This window comes from Dryas octopetala, chromosome 4, assembly GCF_963921425.1.
Source record: "Dryas octopetala chromosome 4, drDryOcto1.1, whole genome shotgun sequence".
Classification (NCBI taxonomy): domain Eukaryota; kingdom Viridiplantae; phylum Streptophyta; class Magnoliopsida; order Rosales; family Rosaceae; genus Dryas; species Dryas octopetala.
This window is the reverse complement of record NC_141369.1, coordinates 24,673,926-24,693,566: the sequence shown is the minus strand read 5'-3', so window position 1 is coordinate 24,693,566 and position 19,641 is coordinate 24,673,926. Positions and strand designations below refer to the sequence as shown.

At 35.8% G+C, this 19,641-nt stretch overlaps 1 protein-coding gene and 1 pseudogene across 1 annotated transcript; one reads left to right on the top strand and one right to left on the bottom strand.

Annotated features, from left to right (window-relative positions):
- Positions 1 to 410: 410 nt before the first annotated feature.
- Positions 411 to 4,817, bottom strand: LOC147288694 (protein farnesyltransferase subunit beta-like; annotated as a pseudogene).
- An 11,035-nt stretch (positions 4,818 to 15,852) lies between these two features.
- Positions 15,853 to 18,986, top strand: LOC147288693 (UPF0725 protein At4g28920-like). The gene is made up of 4 exons (XM_086241718.1): positions 15,853 to 16,142; positions 16,281 to 16,421; positions 16,540 to 16,735; positions 18,679 to 18,986. The coding sequence occupies exons 1-4, from the start codon at positions 15,918 to 15,920 to the stop codon at positions 18,735 to 18,737; spliced, it is 621 nt and encodes a 206-aa protein (XP_086097844.1). The 5' UTR covers positions 15,853 to 15,917; the 3' UTR covers positions 18,738 to 18,986.
- Positions 18,987 to 19,641: the final 655 nt, after the last annotated feature.

The window sequence follows — 19,641 nt, the reverse complement described above, 5'->3', positions numbered from 1 at the left end:
CAGTGTCAGTATATATATATAGTAATGTCTTATATATAATATATATTCAATCTGCATTCGTAGTTCGCACAACCATTTATTCTAAAAACACGTATACTTGTTATTTTCTTCAAGAAATTTATGTCTTTTGTCACCAATTCAAACAAGTGAATCTAATCTTTACTATTTCCTATTAGTTTCTCGCTATTCAGATTCAGGACCCCCATTCCCCTTTATTTTCTCCATCAATCGTGCCATGTGTCTTCTCAGTCTTGTGCCCTGTTATAGTATAAGTTTGTTTTAGAGTTTCAATATCAACCATTCAACCCCAATGTTGTCCAAAAGGATTGTTTATTCATACAAGTAAAGAAACAATTATTAAGAATCTTATAAACCGCATCAAGCTCTCCTAGGTGTAAATCAGTAGCCAACTCAGTTACTTTATTAACCAATGAAATGGTACATGTAAAAGCTCCAAATATTGCATGCCTCCACATCTTTGTACTTGATAACTGTGAGTACATGTAGCAGGTACAGTATTTGAGCTAACCTAGAATTGAACAAATTTCATATATCACAGACCATGTCCAGAATTATGAAATGTTACATTGCACATATTATGCATCATTCCTCCAGAGTCCAGCCCTTAAGTTATGAGAAAACCTCAAAGCACAATGTGGCTCAGTGTGTTGTAAAGAATTCCCGTGCTTCATGATACTGGTCTACGACAACATTGAAGAGGGGATGAATTGGCTCTAACAAATTGGATTAGGGACCTAATACTGCTCTTGGCAACACTGGAGACTCATCATCTGACCACATATGTTGACATACAGAAAGACCACTTAGACAATAACATGTGTGATAAAAGTCTCTAGATTTCCCAGGTTTGTCTTTCAGTCCACCCTTCTCATCCTGCATCGACCAAATCAAATTAGAAACATTAACCCCTGGGAAGTAAGATTTCTAATTTCTACAGCAATATCAGGCAAATGAGATATTCATTTGAAAACCCATGCAGTCAAGCATCCAGTTATCAGAGTGTGAAGTTGTATTCGGAAGCCAAACCTGTGCACATAAAACTATGTATTGCTGCAATGCTATGACGTAAAGAAGTGGCTCCCTACACGCCTCTTGATAAGAGTATAACCAATATCATTGAAATTCACTGGACATTCAGCCATGCATAAAAGAATGGAAAAATTATAAGATAAACCTCACGGCATATAAAATAAGAAAGTTAAACAAAAAAAATATGGGTATTGAAAGGCAATTTTATTCTGGTAAAAAATACATGGCCAAACGTCTTCAAACTCATCTAAGTCAGCCTACCTCCCTGCCTAGAATGGGGAGTCTCATCAACTTGAGATGAAGCGCCTTCAAAACTTTTTCCCACTTCAGCTATACTAGATGCTGCAGAAGTGTGCGGGCTATCCTTAGTGCAGTGTCCTCCAGCATCCGGGAGCACAAATTGTTCGTCAACAATTGAACACACTCTTTGTAATAACGCAAAAACACCTCCCTGTTCACTTATTATAATCAATTCAACTATGATTAAGAAGGATCCCTAAGAAGATAAAGAAAAAGGTAGATAATCACCTGCCAAAAGGAGTAACAACCATCAACCAATTTATTTGTCCTCCCCTGAAATCCACACTCCCTCCCTTGTCGAAATACCAACCAATCCCAATACAATAGCAAACTATATTTGTAAGAAATTTACAAAAGACGTTTATGGAAATCATTGCAAAAGGAAGCTACAGTGAATAGTAATACGGCAGACTAAAAGCATATTAAAAAACACTCGAATAGACTCTCATAATTATACGCAGTTATAAAATGAAATATTTAATCTCAATCACGCAAAGAGATGCAAACTATCTTACAATTAGTCTAGGCAAGTCCAAACGATTGACCTCATTGATCAGAATCATTGTTGCCACCCCACAAAAGGTGTACCTGAAGAAAAAATTGCTGGATCTATTAAAGGCTTTGCCAAAGGAATGCACACAACAAGCACACATATATATTTCTGTGACAGGTGAATGGATGGAAAAGAAAAGGGAAGCCAGAATACATTGCTCAAAAAGTTCACAAAGAACTTGACAATAGTAAACTTTTGTTTCACATGTACAATCTTCAGATTAGGTAATTTGCCAAAGGGAGAACAGGCAGACAAAAAATTTGGCATGTGAGTGGAGGAAAGATTGGAAGTCAAATGAACATAGATATGCCAATTTCTTAATACGTACATCTGATGTCACATTATTACTTAGTAATATAAAAGCTAATGCTCAAGGGCTTTTAAACTCATGCTCTCCACTCCAACTAGAGTCTCTTAATACTTCATCCACATAACAAGGAAAAGAGACCATTGATACAAATTGAAATTTACAATCTTTAAACAGATATAAGTCTGAAACATACCCACCATGAGCTTCAGAACCAGGTTCCCCAGAAATTCCGCCTACATAAGTCTGACAACTGCAAAGGGATAAAAATTAATTTGTCCGTGATATTAATTCCAATTCATATCAAGGAGAACAAAATTCAGTCAATGACTCAATGTCATGGAAGGCAAACAGAAGAAAGTTACTAATAAAGGGCAGCAAAGGCTTTTATAAGAAAAAGAAAACCATAATTACACCTAGAACAAGGGTCAATTCAAAACCAAAAAGAAATAAAAAATATTCCGACTCAGCTAAATTTAAAAATTAAAGACTTGCTAAACAACCTTAAAATGTAACTTCCAACATTCTGAACCAGTTCATCATCCAAAATGTTCAAAATACTTGCTACCTGTGAGCATGAGCAAAATTACCATGATGAAAATTAAGCAAGCATATAACAACATTGTAAATAAAGGACAGAACTATAAATATCATAAACAAATATACCGATCGTACAACAATTTTAGGACAACAAGGATGGTACAAGCACAAGCCTTAGCAAGTTCAAAAGGAGTATAGGAGTAGGTGAGGAACAATTGGAAATGCCTTTAGCCATACAGCCAGACCTCCAACGTGAACCTGTGATCTAATAATAGTCTAACAATGGATGAATAGCCACTTGAGACAAAATGCTCTACTCTTGTTACCCAAGAAGGCATCTCACATTGTAGTTCTGCAAAGTATTCTAATGAACAGAATTCTTATGTGCATTAAAAATGGGCATGCAGACCAGTAATCTCCAGTTCTGAACAAATGTATGTGACTGTATGTGTAGAAAGAGAGAGAGAGAGAGAGAGACTAACAGAAATGGCAGTGTAGCATGCCCGGACATCAATTTCTCCAGCATCATGCATCCTGAGCAAAAGTAATTAATGATAGTAAAAGTAATATTCTAAAGGTTCTGAAAATCCCATTGTACTTTCTAATTTCAAACTAGAAAATCCAGAATTAATGTGTATCGAACCTGAAGCCCCCGCTTGGGTGTTTCATTTGCCGCAGAAACGTGTACAATTTACTTCTGAATAGAAACGAATCATGTCAAATCACTTCCCAAAAGCTCGGAATTGCACTGTTCTAAGAGAATGAGTTTGTTTAGGAGCATAAACTGACCACCTATTAATTGATTAAAGAGCTTCATGACCACCCAGAGTTACAAGTGAATTGCCTGCAGCATAAGTTGTTGCAAGATGTGGCAACTGAACAAAACAGTTAACAAGTTAACTATTGTAAGCAAAAGAATACATGATAAAGTAGAGGGTGCAAATAATGTTAAATAAGTCTCGTGTCGAATGAAAGCAACTAACAAACTTCAAGGTTGGACAAAAGCAGTTCTACTCAGGCTATCACAAATAACACCAACAGAGGTTCAACAAATATTATACATCAACAATGACTAAGCCACCTCGGCAGATAGTGGGACCAGTTACTTGCCTGTCCAGGTCCGCCACCATATCCACCATCTGGGTCCTGCAAGCAAACAAAAGCACCGGCCTTTCATTATTTTCAATTTAAGCAATGTGAGATTGTCATACAACTTGCAATTGATTATGTGCATACCTGGCAACGGTTAAGGAAGTCAATGGTGTTATTTTCCAGTTGAGCATCAACAGACTCCCCTAGTAAACCCAATGAGTGAAGAATCCAATAGCAAACCCAGGGTCGACTGACAAAACAAATGCACCCATTTGAAAATTTCACAAAAAAATAAAAACTTTAAACCAGTTCTATAAATTCAGCTCATCAAATTTAGGTCGGTATGTGGTGTGTGAGACAGAGAGAGATAGAGAGAGCTTTACTTGGCATCCAAAATGGAAAATGAGGTAGGGAGTTGTCTGAGACCTCTCGTTTAGTACTCTATGTGATAATGTGATTGTCACGCTGAAGTTCCAACCTTTATAATCAAGACCCAAACAAGAAAAATCATTATAATTCTGGAACCAACCAAACGACTAGAATTAGGAAACCCTAGGAATGATTGAGTTGAGGGTGGAATTGGGGATTTTTTTTTGTTTTTTAACATTACGGATTGGGCGTTGCGGGGAACGCTGGCGAAGAGGTTGCAAGTCCGAAAGACCTGACTCTCTACCATCCATTGGTCGCGCTGAGTCACGGTTGCGACGGGAAGCTCCGACGGCTACATCTCCACAATGCAGCACCAAAACTCACCGTTTTGCACTTTGAGTTCACTTCTAGACTCTGAGAAATTTGGAAAAAATGATGACTTTTTGAACCCATTAAAGATTTTTAATCCTTTTTTTTTTTAAGTGTTGCTATTTACACACCTTTTTTTTTTCTTTTTGCACGCATTTTTTTCCTACACACCCTTATTCTTTTCTAAAATTAAAATTTCTCTTTTAAGACACCTTCCAATTATTATATTACCCTCATTTTATCCAATACACCTCATCAGACCAAAAAAAAATAAAAAACACACATACCCAGCCCATCTTTCTCTCTCCTCTCCCCAACATCACCAAAAATTAAAAGTCCTTTGGTTCACCCCCAACACCCATCCTAACACATTTTTTGTATATTTTAGATGATTTAGAGTGTAGGTTTTTTAGAGTTTAGGGTTTAATTTTCGGGTGAGGGATTGTTAATGTCGCAGGTCGTTCGGCACTGCACTTCCGAAATTTTTCTCTTCATTCGACAGTCACCAGCAGAACATGACTGAAAGTGTTCGACGAAATACTTCCGAATGGTTTCATTAATGTTCGGCACTGTACTTTAGAACCAGCTACAAATATTTTTTTATTTATTTTTTGGCTGTTTGCTTGGGTGAGTGGAGAGAGGGAAGGAGAGAGAGAGGGGGCGGGGTGGTGGCTGATCTTGACGGGGTGGTGTGGTGTGAGCAGAAGGGCACGCAGGTGGCTTCGACGGTGCTGCGCGAGGGTGGCTTCGACGGTGCTGCGTGCAGGTGGCTTCGACAGTGCTATGCACGGGTGGCTTCGACGATGCTGCACGCGGTGGCTGGAAGGTGCTGCGCGCGGCGGTGCCAATATTTTAATGCATATTGCTGATTGTTCCTAAGATTTTCATTATTATAAACATTTGAAACCTTTCAGGAAGCATGAAGGTTTTTTTGTTTTTGGGTGTTGATAGAGCTGCATATTAATAATCTGGTAATAACAAGATCTGCAGTGGCCCCCCTGTTTTTATCTTTGATTTAGTTCATGTATTGATTCTATCCTTACTTGATTTCCTTTTTAGCCGAATACTTGATTTGGTTATATTGCTATGTATTATACTTCTTTCCTATCAATTCAGTTGTATTCAGTCTCCGGTCTTGACGAGACGGGGCTGGGGTAGGGTGGTCGCAGTCAGAGACTGAAAGGGATAGAGGGCTGGGCAAGGCACAGTTGGGAGGGAAGGAAGAGAGAAGATAGAGTGTGTTGGGAGGGCTTTAGGGTCTTTTCATAATGTGATAAATCTGTAAAATCACTAATTAAGTGATAAGGGGTGTGCAAAAAGAAAAAAAAAAAAAAGGTGTGTAAATAGGAGCACTCTTTTTTTTCATAAAAAACTAACCCAAATGGGTAGAGAAAATACCCAAATACCCTTAAAATTAAAAAACTTGTCAAAACCAAGAAAGCTACAGTCTCTTCATCTTCTCTCTGCCAAAACCAGTCTATGTGTCATCTTCTCTCAGCCCTCCCTAACGTCTTTTCCCTCCCTCACTTATTTCCCCCTTCTCCCACTTCAGTTCACCCTCCCTCGTCTCAGCTTGTTCCTTTGTCATAGACCCATTCCTCAATGTCCATCGTTCATCCTCAACCACCTCAAGTGCGAATGTGAGCAGTGCGACCTCCTCCACCTAAAACAGCCACACAACAACCTCCACCTAAAATCAAGATTTACCCAATTGGTTTAGTGATCCTATTGTGGTTGGAAGAAGTGTGATAAAACCCAATGCAGACTTCCAATCATTCTTAAACCGATGGAACAATTGATCAACCCCCCTCACAGGCCATATATTCCATAACTCAAACACCCAAACCAAAATAATAACAAAATTATTTGAATTCCATAAAAACAAAATGGAAAAATCAGAATTTTTTGAAAAACTTACATGAGTGCAGACGACGGTGCGTGCAGACGATGATGGTGAGACTTGTGGCTTGGGTCGGCAACTTGATGGTGTGGCGGGTCTGGGTCGTGAGTGTGGAGAAGAGATTGAGGTGAGGTATGGGAGAGAGAGACATACAGACTAGAGAAGAGAGGGAGATGAGAGAGACAAAATCACAGAACTGGAATTGAGAAGAGAGGAAGAGAGAGATGTGAGATGGGAGAGAGTGAGAGACGCTCATGGGTTAAGGGTTTTGGCAAGTTTTTTAATGTTAAGGGTATTTGGGTATTTTCTCAACCTATAATTTTCTATAAAAAAGAAAAAGAGGGTTAGAAGTCTTTACCGGTTCAAAAAGTGGCCATTTTTCCAAATTTCTCCTAGACTTTCTAGTTGCGTTTAGAAAAGGCGGCGCCAACGGCAGTAAGTAAGAAATAAGGTAGTGTACTGTTTGCTATGCTATGAGCATTGAACCGACTGTGAAATTGGGCTTGGGCCTTGTACTTCAACTAAGTCCAATGTAACAAAACACATAAGCCCAATTTCATTGGGCTATATAACAAAGTAAATAAGCCCACTTTGACGAGTTAATACTTAATGGTGGCTCTGACAAAAAAAAGACAAAAAAACATAAAGTAATTGATTATAAAGTCTAATTTTGGACTCATATTCCCTCTTACACCCATCTATTTAATTGAATTTCCCAGCCGAACCACCTTATTCTCTTCCGGCCTACTTTTAATTTTTCATCAATTCTCTGTCTCTCTCTCTCCGTCTTTCTCCTACTCCCTCTCTCATTTCTCTCTCCTCACTCACGCCCAGCCACCCCTCATCCTCGATCTGTGTCGTCGCACGTGGGCTCAGAGGTTGAGCGATGGTGCTCGGACGGCGTTGCGACGCCGATCTCGGAGCAGCCAGGTTCAGTGGCTTTGCTGCCACCGTCGAGCTACTGTTTTGTGTCCGATTGGCAAGGCTGGTGTTGATGGGTTGAGGGTTGGAATGGGATCTAGGTCCATTTGTACCACTCAGGAGGTCTGCGCCGTCACTATTGAAGCTTCTTGAGGTAAGTTAGAGTTTCTGCTTTTGTTTGATATTTGACAATTAACTTTAACTAGCTTATTTAAGTTTGAGCTTGAGCTTGAGCTTTTGATATTGAATTGTTACGTGGTGTGGTCGGAGTAAATTTTTGGTTTTTGGGTTAATAATTTTGTGATTTTCGTGATGGGTTTCTGGAATTGGATCCGTTTGTTTGCTAAACAAAAAGCTAGTGCCTTTCTTATATGGTACTTGCTGATTCTAATTTCAATTCTCCAAATTGCCAATTGGGTTGTTTTTAAAAACTGTAATTTGATAGAGTTGACTATTGTCCATTAGATTGCTGTTTATAGTAATTATGGGTTCTTCTCTGAATTTAGTAGTGGAACTTTGAGTTGCTAGGGGAAATGTTGAGAGAGTATATAAATGCTTGAAATTCTAGTCTAAGAGAAGAATAATCTAACCCAAAAAGAAAGAGTTTGGGAATATTCATACTTTAATGAGGATACCCCATAACCTAGAAGACGGTTAAGTTTGGTGATGACAAAATTCGTGGATTCAATACTTGAATTAAAGGTGCAGTTGAAATTACTACTCTATTAGCAGTCTAGAAGCAATGGATGTATTCTGTGAGTAGCTAAAATATATGGGGGATAAAGGGTAAAAGAAAAAAGATTTGAGTTCGCACGGAATTTGAAATTTGGTGGAAGTTTAGTTATGTGGTTCATATTTGCATATATTTGACAAAGTAAGAGTGGATTCATCACGAAAGTTTCTGAAAGATCAAATGAACAGATGTTTTCCACTCCCTTTAGTTTTATTATTTTTTAAAATGTTTCTTATAAGTGCTACTTGCCTTACTGCCATGCTTAAGAGAATATGACAGTTTCACTTCTAGTCAGCCTCTAATACCTTTCTTATCAAATCAGGAATGAAAGAACCAATTAAGGACCATGGATGAGTTAATTTATTATAGTGTTCATTTTCCAAGTGATGGATTGATTTCTTTTGTTTTAGTAATATGTTTCAGGCGACTACTGTTTACAAGGTTGCATCTATTGCTTCACAAAGTGGTGGGCCTATCATTGTTGATGGTGGAATTTCCAATTCAGGACACATCGTCAAGGCTTTGGTCCTTGGAGCTTCTACTGTCATGATGGGAAGCTTCTTAGTTGGTCATGGATCTGAGGGCCCCGGTGATCTGTTTGGTTACACAGGTTTATTTGTGGGTCTAATAGGTGGATGTGGATTTGATTAATCAATTTGTTTTGTAACAATATATAAGTGAGACTATAATAATATGTAAATGAAGTTATAATTGTTACTAACAAGTAGTAGCAATATGTAAGTGAAGCTATGAGTAATACTGCTTGTCAGTAACAATATGTAAGTAGGGTTATGATTGTTATTAACAAGCAGTAGTAATATGTAAGTGGGGCTATGATGTTACCGACAAACAGTAACAATATGTAAATGAGGCTATGATTGTTACTACATGTCAATAACAATATGTAAGTAAGGTTATAGTTGTTACTGCTTATCAATGTAAGTTTAAACATAAACTTCTAAACTTTTGTTGGTGATTGTTACTATTCGATAGTAACAATTATATTTATTATTAAAACACAAAAGATTATGGATGCCTCATCTTGATTTTTTGTGTTTTATGTTGATTATTATTTAATATATTTATGGAATGAAAAATACCTAAATTATGAATTTTAATTTTTTTTTTTGTTTATGTATCAATTGGCACTGAAATATAAAAAAAAAAAAAGGATTTTTTTAAAAAACACTGTAGCGCACTAATGTTAATTTTTTTTAAAAAATAGCATTTTTTATCAGTAGCCCCAATAATTTAATAAAATGTTAATTTCTAATTTTATCCTAATGTAAATTGATTGTTAAACACAAACATTTAATTTAAAATTTTAAAAAATAATTAACTTAAACTATACCCAATACCATCAGTATACCTAACAACTCTATATACCCAACATCTCCACTCATCTCTTCAACATCTCTACACATCTCTCTTCTTTAACAAAACCCTAAGAGATCCTATGGTAGTCTGGTTGAATACTAGTGTTGGCATCATATTAAAAAGCACCCTTGCATCATCCATGATCTCTCACTTGCAATACATATCTATCAGTCCAACTTTGACAAAGGAATCTGATTGTACGTGTATCCATCTTTATCAAGACATAGTGCAACTGCCTACCCAATTGCTTAAACCCCATACTGGCACAAGCTTTAAGTGCATTAGATAATGTAAACAAGTTTGGACATATTCATGACCCTTTCACTTGCGCAAACAATTTTAGAGCCCGACCATGGTACTCGTGAAGAACACAACCAACAATAACAGCAATATTCCAGGAAACAATATCGGGTTGTGCAATTTTCTCAAAAACTGAAATTGCATCTACAAGACTTCTAAATTTTGCATACATGTCAACAAGTGCATTTGCTGAGAACGAGTAATCATACCCAAGCTTAATTATATACCCATGAATTTTGGTTTTGGTGGTGGTGGTGGTGGTGGAGATCAAGTTGGGTGTTTATGTTGGATATAGAAAGTAGAAAAGGTTGGATGTAGTGTTGGGTTTTAGTAAAGGTAATTTGGATAAATTTATTGGGTATAATAATAAATTTTTGTAATTTTTAATTTTTTAGTTAGATTTTAAAAGTGTGTTAGAATTACTGATAAAAAATTTGAGTCCGAATAGCGGCACCCATAAAATTTTGATCAAATAATATTAAAATAAAAGGAATCAAACTGAGAATTAATGTGTAAAAATAAGTGTTCTTAATAAGTAGAGTCATAAGTACCTGCAAACACGATAAACAAATCTCAAATTCATGGTCTGTTTGGTTATATTTTTTCATATCTGTTCTACTAAACCAAACATAGTACGTAGAATGGCCATATGCTCATCCAACATGCTAAAAACTTAAAAAGAAAAAAGAGTATCATCTCATCCTTCACGTGCTGTCACAATTAGGCTTGTCTCATGCCACATTGGCACATTACATGTTTGGTGGTCCACTCACTAATCTAATCAAAGCTTAATTTACGGAAAAAAAAAAAAAAAAAAAAAACCAAAGCCCCAAGCCTAATTTGATCACATGGATACAAGCTATACAGTAGAGGCCCTGGAGTTGGAGATTTCACATTCACTAAAAAATATCTCGCGGGTTAAACCCCAAAAAGAAAAAAAAAAAAATATCTCGCGGGAATACATATATGTTCACAGCATCACAGGCCCATCATCAATCCTAAATTACAATATTACCCTTAGAGAGTGAACTTCATCACCCTTGGCGGGCAGTGATTGGCTAAAAGCTTTTCATACTCATCCGACGTGGCAAAATACTTTATTAAGATGTCTCTGTTAAAATCTTTAAGGGCAAAATATTTTATAAATGCCATAATATTAGCCAACTAAATTAGAATATATGGAATAAACCTCTAACAAAATTTTGCTAGGAATTGATTTATAAACAATTTACACTAAACTGATAGTTAATCCATATGTTGTTGGTCAAATGTGGCGGAAAGATAATGCAAGGAAATGCTCAAACGAAAAAAATTAATATATATTTTAATTGTTTTAAAAAGATAAAAAATAGTAAATTTTAATTAAAAATTTAAATAATATTGTTGCTCGAATACAAAGGAGCTACAAAAAGTTACTCAATTGCCAGTTGCATACTTAAGAGTAGGGGTGGGTTCGGTCCGGTTACCGAACCGAAAACCCCAAACCGGCAACCGACCGAACCCCTCTCAGATGGCCCTTTTGGTTACCGAGACCGGAACCGAAATGCCGGTAAACCGGCACTCGGTTGACCGGCATTTTCGGTCGGCTCGGCTCGGTATGGGCCTTGACCAACACGGTGCGACGAATGGGTGGCGAGAGGGCAGCGAGACAGAGGGTTTTCAGTTTTAAGCAACAACCCAATCCATTTATATAATTAGATGGAGAATGAAGAGAGGATAAACTTTGATACTTGGGTCGACGGAAAATACCGCCGGAATTTGAAGAAATCCGGCGAGGAAGGCACGGCTTGGAGTGGTGATTCTGTCGCGTGGGGAGGCCGGCCGAGCTAGGTGGCGGCTGGGTTGTGTTGGCGCCGGCTTGGGGAGTCGACCAATGGCCTTGGATTGCTGGGAGGTGGCCGGCGACGGTGAATCTTGGCCGGGCAGGGTCGCGCATGGAGAGAAAGTGAGAGAGAATGAGAGAGGAAATGGTTACAGAGAAAATAAAGAGGAAGATAAGAATAGGGAGGATAGTGGGGCATTGGGCAGTGCGCACGCACAGAGAAAAAGGGGTTTAGATGGGGTTATATACTTATATAGGTCTGTTTCTTTTAGAAGTGAGTAAATGTCAATTTTTCTAGTTGTAGGCTTGTAGCTGTATGTGTCAGTAATTTTTATAGGAACAAACCTTTTTGGTTTAGAGAAGTATAAAAAAGAATGGGAAAGAAAGAGAAAATAAAAAAAATTAGTATTTTAGTAATTTAGACATTAGGATATTTTGGGGTTTGGAGTTTTTACTTGTATTAAATATATTTTGTAATTTATATAAAATATATTTTATATAATACATTTCTATACTTTAAACATTTATATAGACTATTATCATACTAAATATTTATATAGACAATAGTTATTAGTTATATACCAACTATAAATTATTAAATTATTAAATTATTATCAATTATAGTCTTATGGTATATAATATATCAGTATAGGATATAATAAGCCTTATAAGGTATAAGATTTGATAAAATACACAATAGGGTTTAGGGTATGAGATATAAGAATATGATATAGGGTTTAATATTTAGTTGATAGTTATATGGTATAAATTGTTTAGGATATGTTATAATATTAGTTTAGGGTATTTTTAATTAGTTTTTATAAAGAAATGTATTCTATAAATTAAAAAACATATAAATTATTAATTATAGGGTTTAGGGTATAGAAAGGGTTTAGGGTTTAGGATTTATAAATTTATATATTTTTTATATAAATTATAAAAATGTATATAGAAATGTATTTTAAGATATAGAAATGTATAAAAATGTAATATTTAAATTAAATGTTATATATACTCGGTTCGGTTCGGTAAACCGACGGTTCTAGGATCTGAGAACCGGAACCGGAACCGAACATACCGGTTCGGTTGCAAACCGATATCTCGGTACGGTTTCTCTCCGGTACGGTTATTCTCGGCATCGGTTGGAGCGGTTTCGGATACGGTCTCGGTTTTTCGGGCAAACCGACCCAGCCCTACTTAAGAGTAAGAGAGCAAATTTGTTCAACTCCATCACCACCCTATTAAGTTTCTGCCACGTGTCATCTGAAGTAACTATAATAAATCATAGTTAATTATTCTAATTAATGTATTAAAATATTTTTATTGTTAAAACTTAAAAGATAAAAATAATTTAAAACCAAAACATAAAAAAAAATGAAAGAACCCATCAGCTAGCCCAGCCGCCACAATCGCAGGAACCCACCTCCTCCCCCTCCCATCTTTTCGGCATCCCCTCCTCCAACGCCGGCAACTCCTCTTTTTACTCCGGCCGGTCACATGGGAGATTTTTGGGTGAGAACTCCATGAGACGTTTCTCTGCAATCTGCACTATGAAGGTGATGATGGGGTTTGGTTTGGGCTTAATCCCCCAAAATCCGATCGTCGAGCACCCACCTCTGCGTCACTGCCGATCACATTATGATCGGATGACGCCGATCTACAAGGTCCTAGCATCGTCGTCGTCGAGTGACGTTGGGAAGGATACCTCTGAAAATTCAAGCATTATCCCAATCTCAATGGAAGCCCAAAACCCACAAAAACAACAACCAGCTGCAGAAGATCAACATGACCCACAACCTCCAAACCATGTAGATCTTGTCTTGGATCTAAGCCTCTCCAACAAAGAATCTGATAATGGGTCAAACCCATAACTCAATCTCATTCATTGCTTTGATTCAACTACATCAGTTCTTCAGAGACTAGTGATCCTAAAAGAGAAAAATAGAGAAAAGACAGAGGAGCAGAAAAAGAAACAACACAGAGAGAGAGAAAGAGAGGAATATAAGGAGAGAAACAGAGAGGAGGGGTGAGTGGTGGCTGGTCGGAGTTGGGTTGAGATGTTGCCGGCGTTGGAGGAGGGGATGCCGGAAAGATGGGAGGGGGATGAGGTGGTTCCTATGATTGGGGCTACTGGGCTAATGGGTTCTTTCATTTTTTTTTTTTATGTGTTGGTTTTAAATTATTTTTATCTTTTTTACAATAAAATATTTTAATACATTAATTAGAATAATTAACCATAGTTTGTTAGTGGCCAAAAAAAAAAAAACCATAGTTTGTTATAACTACTACAAATGACACGTGGTAAAAACTTAATTGGGTGGTGAGCATTTGCTCTCTAAGAGTAATGCTAGAGACCCCCATTTTATGTTGGCCATTTTAACCCCCACTGACGTGGCAATCAATCACGACTATTCATTCAAAAAAGTATATTAAAACAAAAGTGCTAAGTTGCTAATAAACTGCCACTTAACATGACATGGGAGTTAAATTGGAGGTTTGAAGCATTATTCCCTTGTTAAATGCCCAAAAAACAAAAGAATCTAAATTTTTTATGATTACAAAAACTATATTTCTAAAGGTTTATTGATTTTAACTACTAAATTTCAATAATTTTTTATTTTATGTATCAAAATTAAATAGCATTTTAAATTAGGTACTAGTTGAAATGTCAAACAAAATAATAAAGTAAAAGGTATTAAAATTTACAAATATTACATCACATGCCACTATAATAAAAAAAATAAAAATAATATTACATCACAAATATTACATTAATTTACACTATATTGTATTAAAAAAAAAAAAATCAATTCAGTCACAACTTAACTGTGACTGTCATGGTAAATTGAAATAGATAACTCATACCACTATACTATGTATTATTTTGAGTAAAAATATTATTTTGACCTCTATTTATACTATATTATAGTATAATTTCTCTATAAAAAATTCAATTAAGTTACAACTTAACTGTGACTGTCTCACAGATGTGACTGTCGTTCAGTCACAACTAAATTTGAAGTTATGAGTGTCGTACAGTCATAACTAAATATGAAGTTGAGACTACATTAGCAAATTTTTAAGATAATATAAAAGCCTCAAGGGCAATTTTGTCAAAACCTTATAAATTTTAACTAACACCCATCATATGTGGGTCAAAGGACAAAAATGTCAAATGAAAAAAGCTCAAATCAAAGGGGCCAACATATTTGTGACATAATCTACAAAACTACATTTAAATTTGGTAGTTCAATTGAAATATTATATAGTCTTCATGTTATACTAAAAAATTATTAAAATTTGATATTTAATCATAATTTTCTATATTTCTAAAGATCCAAGCAATGGAACATTTGTATTAGCAAATAGAAAATTTACCATTTGATATTAGAAAAAAAAAAAAAAGGGTCTTGAAAACCAGTGGCTCAATCCCACGCCATCAATCCAGTAAATAAATTCCATAAAAGTTAAGAAAAATCTGGTAGATCAATCCTAAGCCACCTTGTACAATAAAGAGGAGAGAGAGAGAGAGAGAAGTTGTGCTGCAACGTGCTATGTAGAAGACTTAAGAAGGCGTGTTATGTAGCGAGCTCCTTTTCAACCGTGCTATGTAAGAAGGCGTAGTGAGGAGTTTTAAGAAAATCGGTGTTGCATAGTCCCACTTAAATGCAATTCGGTATGTCCCCAAACACAAGATAATGAGTTATTTAACACAATCCCACTTAGCCCTGTGTAACAAATCCAGCCTAAGAGTAATGCTAGAGACCCCATTTTATGTCCGCCATTTTAACCCCCACTCACGTGGCAATCAATCACAACTATTCATTCGAAAAGTATATTAAAACAAAAGTGCTAACAAAAAGAATATAAATTTTTTCTGATTACAAAAACTATACTTCTAAAAGTCCAAGCAATGGAACATTTGTATTAGCAAATAGAAAATTTACCATTTGATATTAGGAAAAAAAAAAAAAACACAGTCAATGTATTGAAAATTATAAAAGCATTATCTTAATGCAGTTAGCCCACACGTTTTTTTTTTTTTTTTCTCTCTTGACGGCCCACAATAGCAAAATGGCTACCCATGAGTAAAAGCCCAATCCGTTGCCCAAATAAAAATAAATGGTCAAGAACGCTTCAAATGGCACAGATCAGTCCATGGCCCAATCAATGTCCCAGAATAAACCGCCTCATCCCTCACATATAATAGATTTGCCTCTCCTTGATTGAAGAATCAAAAAGCGTTTGTTTTCTACTTTTCTTTGGTTCTGCGTCTCTGTGTGAATGGCGACCCTTTCCGCGTCCTCACTCAGCTTCGGATCGGAGGATTTCGCGCCTCCAGAAAAAAAGCCTAGAACGGAGTCCGGCGACGGTGATAAAAATGTTTGGGAAGAGTGGCCCAAAAACAAAAAAGATGTTTGTGAAGAAAAAGAAGATGCCGACAGCGATTCTAGTTCTGTACCTGATGAAGAATATGACGAGTATGCGAAACAGGTTAAGGATAGCGATGTGAGTGCTTCCTATTCACTTTATAATGATCGATTATTCTGTGTTTTTATTTTCAAACCCCTTTGTCTGTATATGTTTATGTATATGTTAGGGTTTTGTCAACTTACAATCTTTATGGATGTCTTTTTGGACGAACAGGGTTTTGATGTTGATTACTTTGATAAGATGGCTAAATATATGTTTGGTTCAATTCGACCATATCCACTCATTGACTCTTCTGTTATCAAAAAACTCATTCCTCTTACAGAGTTAGCGATAAAGCATTTCAACGAGAAACAGGTTGATGTTTTTTATTGTTTTTTTCTAAGGAAATTCGTGTGCCTTCGCTGGTTTTTTCTCCTCTTTAGAATTAATTTGTGTGATGCTTAACATTTTATTGAACAATTAATTTGTGTAGGATGCGAATTTTCAGTTTGTGAAGCTTCTGAAGCTAAACACAGGGGGGGGTGGTTGTGGTGTCAACTATTATATTACCTTTGAGGCAAAGGATATAGCTGAAAATCAAACTAAAACCTTTCAAGCTCAGGTCTGGTATGGAGTAACCGGTATCGAGGTGGAGTTGTGTAGGCTGAAACCCCCACCCACCAAGCAAGGTAAATTAATTATTCTATAGCTCATTTCAATTTCTTTCTATTCAGTTTGTCAAAAGTTTTATAATGCTTTGTGCACTGACATGTAACTATAATTCACCCCAAAAACAAAATTTTTGAGGGACATTGAAGTTATGTCTTGGTAGTATATGAAGAAAGATTACTTGGTTTTGGTTTTTGAATGCATAGAAAAATTTCACAGTTTTCGTTTGGCAAAATCATAGTTCAAGTAGCATGTTTAAACATTTTTCTTCTTGTTATCATCATCAACAACAACCCAACAAACAATAATCAGGAGATGAACACGTGTGTGAGCATGAAAGAGAGTTTACGCTACCAAATTAATGAAACATAATTGCAACATATAAAACCAGGCACTTGTGTCATTCTCAACTATTCTGTTTTGATTCTTATAGTTGCAACATAATCAGAATGTTTTGAATCTTAATGAAAATGCCACCACATTATTAGAAATTTAAGGAAGCTTTTGACGAAATGCCAATGCTATGAATTCAAATTGTATTCTGTGCTTTGTATTTATATGCCTTTAATATGTGAATAATGTTAGCAGTTTGATACATAATATGCCACTTTCAAAAGATCAATAATGGATTTGGATAAAAGACCCTAACGAATGATTTTAAAGCATAACCGAGTTGCAGGACCAAAAAAATAAAGCAGGTCTAAGTTGAGAATTATCCTGTATTGTTAAGTTGAGAATATAAGTTGTATATGTAATGAGATGCAAAGAACTTTTAACAAGATGAAACTGCTTTTACTTTTTCCATATTTTTAAGGGATAGTTGCCACAAGAGGGTCATAGTCATGTGCTCATTGCATGCTTGTTGTTTACCAAAAACTCTTCCTCTGTACACCTTTTTCTCTCTAAAATTTCCTGTCTTCGTGTCTAGATCATCGAAAACCTTACACACTGAGTGATAAATGTGGGTTCTTGGGTCATTTTAATGGTTTGAATACTGACAAACATTATTTGTTTAAAAACATTCCTTTACTGTTTACTAACAATCATTGTTTCTATTTCGTCCAAGAGTTTGTGTTTCATTACGTGCTTAAATATTCATGCCTGGATCGATCTGCTTAGGTGAGGTTGGAGAAGGTCGTAGGTTCAAATGTTACCATCAAAATAATATGTTACCTCATTTGATTTTTTGTGATTTATTCTCACTTATTCCAAATTTAAGTTTTGGAAACAAGTATAACAAAGATATAAGATGTTTTATATTTCAAATGGATGTCAGTTGTGTGCTGTGCTTGAAATGTCAAGGGTGAAGAGGGCGGTAGTGCTTTTGGCACTATTAATGCTGGTTTGGATGATGATGACGACGACAACTGTGAAGATGATTGATAACTCTTTTCTTGCACTTTTCGTCGCTTAATCTTTTTAGTATCTGATTTTGCGTACTAGAAAGACCACTGAATGTGTCTATGCTGATCTTTTGGGCACATTACTTGTGTTGGACGGTTTGTTTTACTTAAATAATTGCTCAGGGTTTTATTAATATTTAAGTTTTCACAAAACACACTGATGCAGCCATGGAAAAAGGTCCTGTTTTTTTTTTTTTGGTGAAATTTAGTTTTTGCAACTTTGGGATTTTGATATACGAGGCCCATGTAAATCATTTGTTAAATCAGGTCGTAGGTATATGACTCTTTTTGTGCAGTGACCAAACTTTAATGTTATGAGATCCTTTGTAAAATCTTGTGTGTGTTTTTTCCCCTCGATTTTCAAGGGTAGTTTTGTAATTTAATTATAGGTAAAATGTGATGGGAGGAAAAAAAAATATTTTGAGATCGTTAATAAAATATTGAAATTGCCCAATGTACCTAACATTGTGAATCAGTGAGTTCAATAGGTCTAGAAGGCTAGCTGCTCATTAACATTATTCTGTTTGCGGTGCTGATGTCATTGCTACTCTTGTTTGCAGGTGTTGAAGAAAAAAGTGGTGTTGATGACAGTACTATTGGTTGCAGATGCAGCTGCTGAAGATTTCACATTGGTCATATGAAAAAGTGGTTTTATTTGAATAAAATAGAAGTACTCTCGAATCTCATAGGAATTAGAATGTTGGATTAGTGCTCTATGAGCTAAATTATGTGCTAAATGTTGTTTGTAAAACTCCTTTAAAACTATGTTTATTGACAGCTTATATGGAACTTTGTGAGTATCAAGATAACTTTATTTGTGGAGCTTGCGTAGAAACACATGAAATTAATTAAGATTATTATTTTGTGATCCGAGAGGTCAGGATTGGATCATGCATATGCTTCGGAAGAGCCTTGGAAATTGTGCTGCACCATCGCTTTTCTTCCATCTATGGTTGAACCATTCTTACATTTAGTTTAGTCTTTGCTTGCTCTTGATTCTTGAATGAAATATTCAAAAGATAACTAATTAAAGTCGTGTCATTAATTTTGTAGTCTCCTTGTTTGTGTCTTATAATATTCATTCATTTCTTGTAACCCAAGCACACATCATTTGTCAATAAGAACTTCCTTCTAATAGAGATAGTAATGTGGTATCACAAACAAGAAAAGTGAGAGACTAGAGTCGGTTAAAATATTGAAATATTGAGATGTGGGACCCTATTTTTTGTCATATTCGTGATTTCACGTCTTCTTATAATATAAAAGTTCTTATTTTGTATGTCAATTATATTAAACTTTGATCAAATTATATTAACGTAAAAGAAGTCAAACTAAGAATGTGTAAAAATAAGTGTTCTTAACCAATAAAGTTATAAGTACCCACGATTATAATACATAAATCTCATTGATCTTCGACATGAAAAAAAATCATATGATTAGTAGAGGCGCTGGAGTAGGAGATTTCTGAATTCACTAAAAAATATCTCGCCGGTTAAACCCCAAAATAAAAAATATCTCGCGGG

Excerpts from the sequence above, each read along its gene's own strand:
- LOC147288693 (XM_086241718.1), top strand. The coding sequence starts at position 15,918 with ATGGCGACCCTTTCCGCGTCCTCACTCAGCTTCGGATCGGAGGATTTC. Across the intron at positions 16,143-16,280 it reads AACAGGTTAAGGATAGCGAT|GGTTTTGATGTTGATTACTT; the intron begins GTGAGTGCTTCC and ends TTGGACGAACAG. Across the intron at positions 16,422-16,539 it reads AGCATTTCAACGAGAAACAG|GATGCGAATTTTCAGTTTGT; the intron begins GTTGATGTTTTT and ends TAATTTGTGTAG.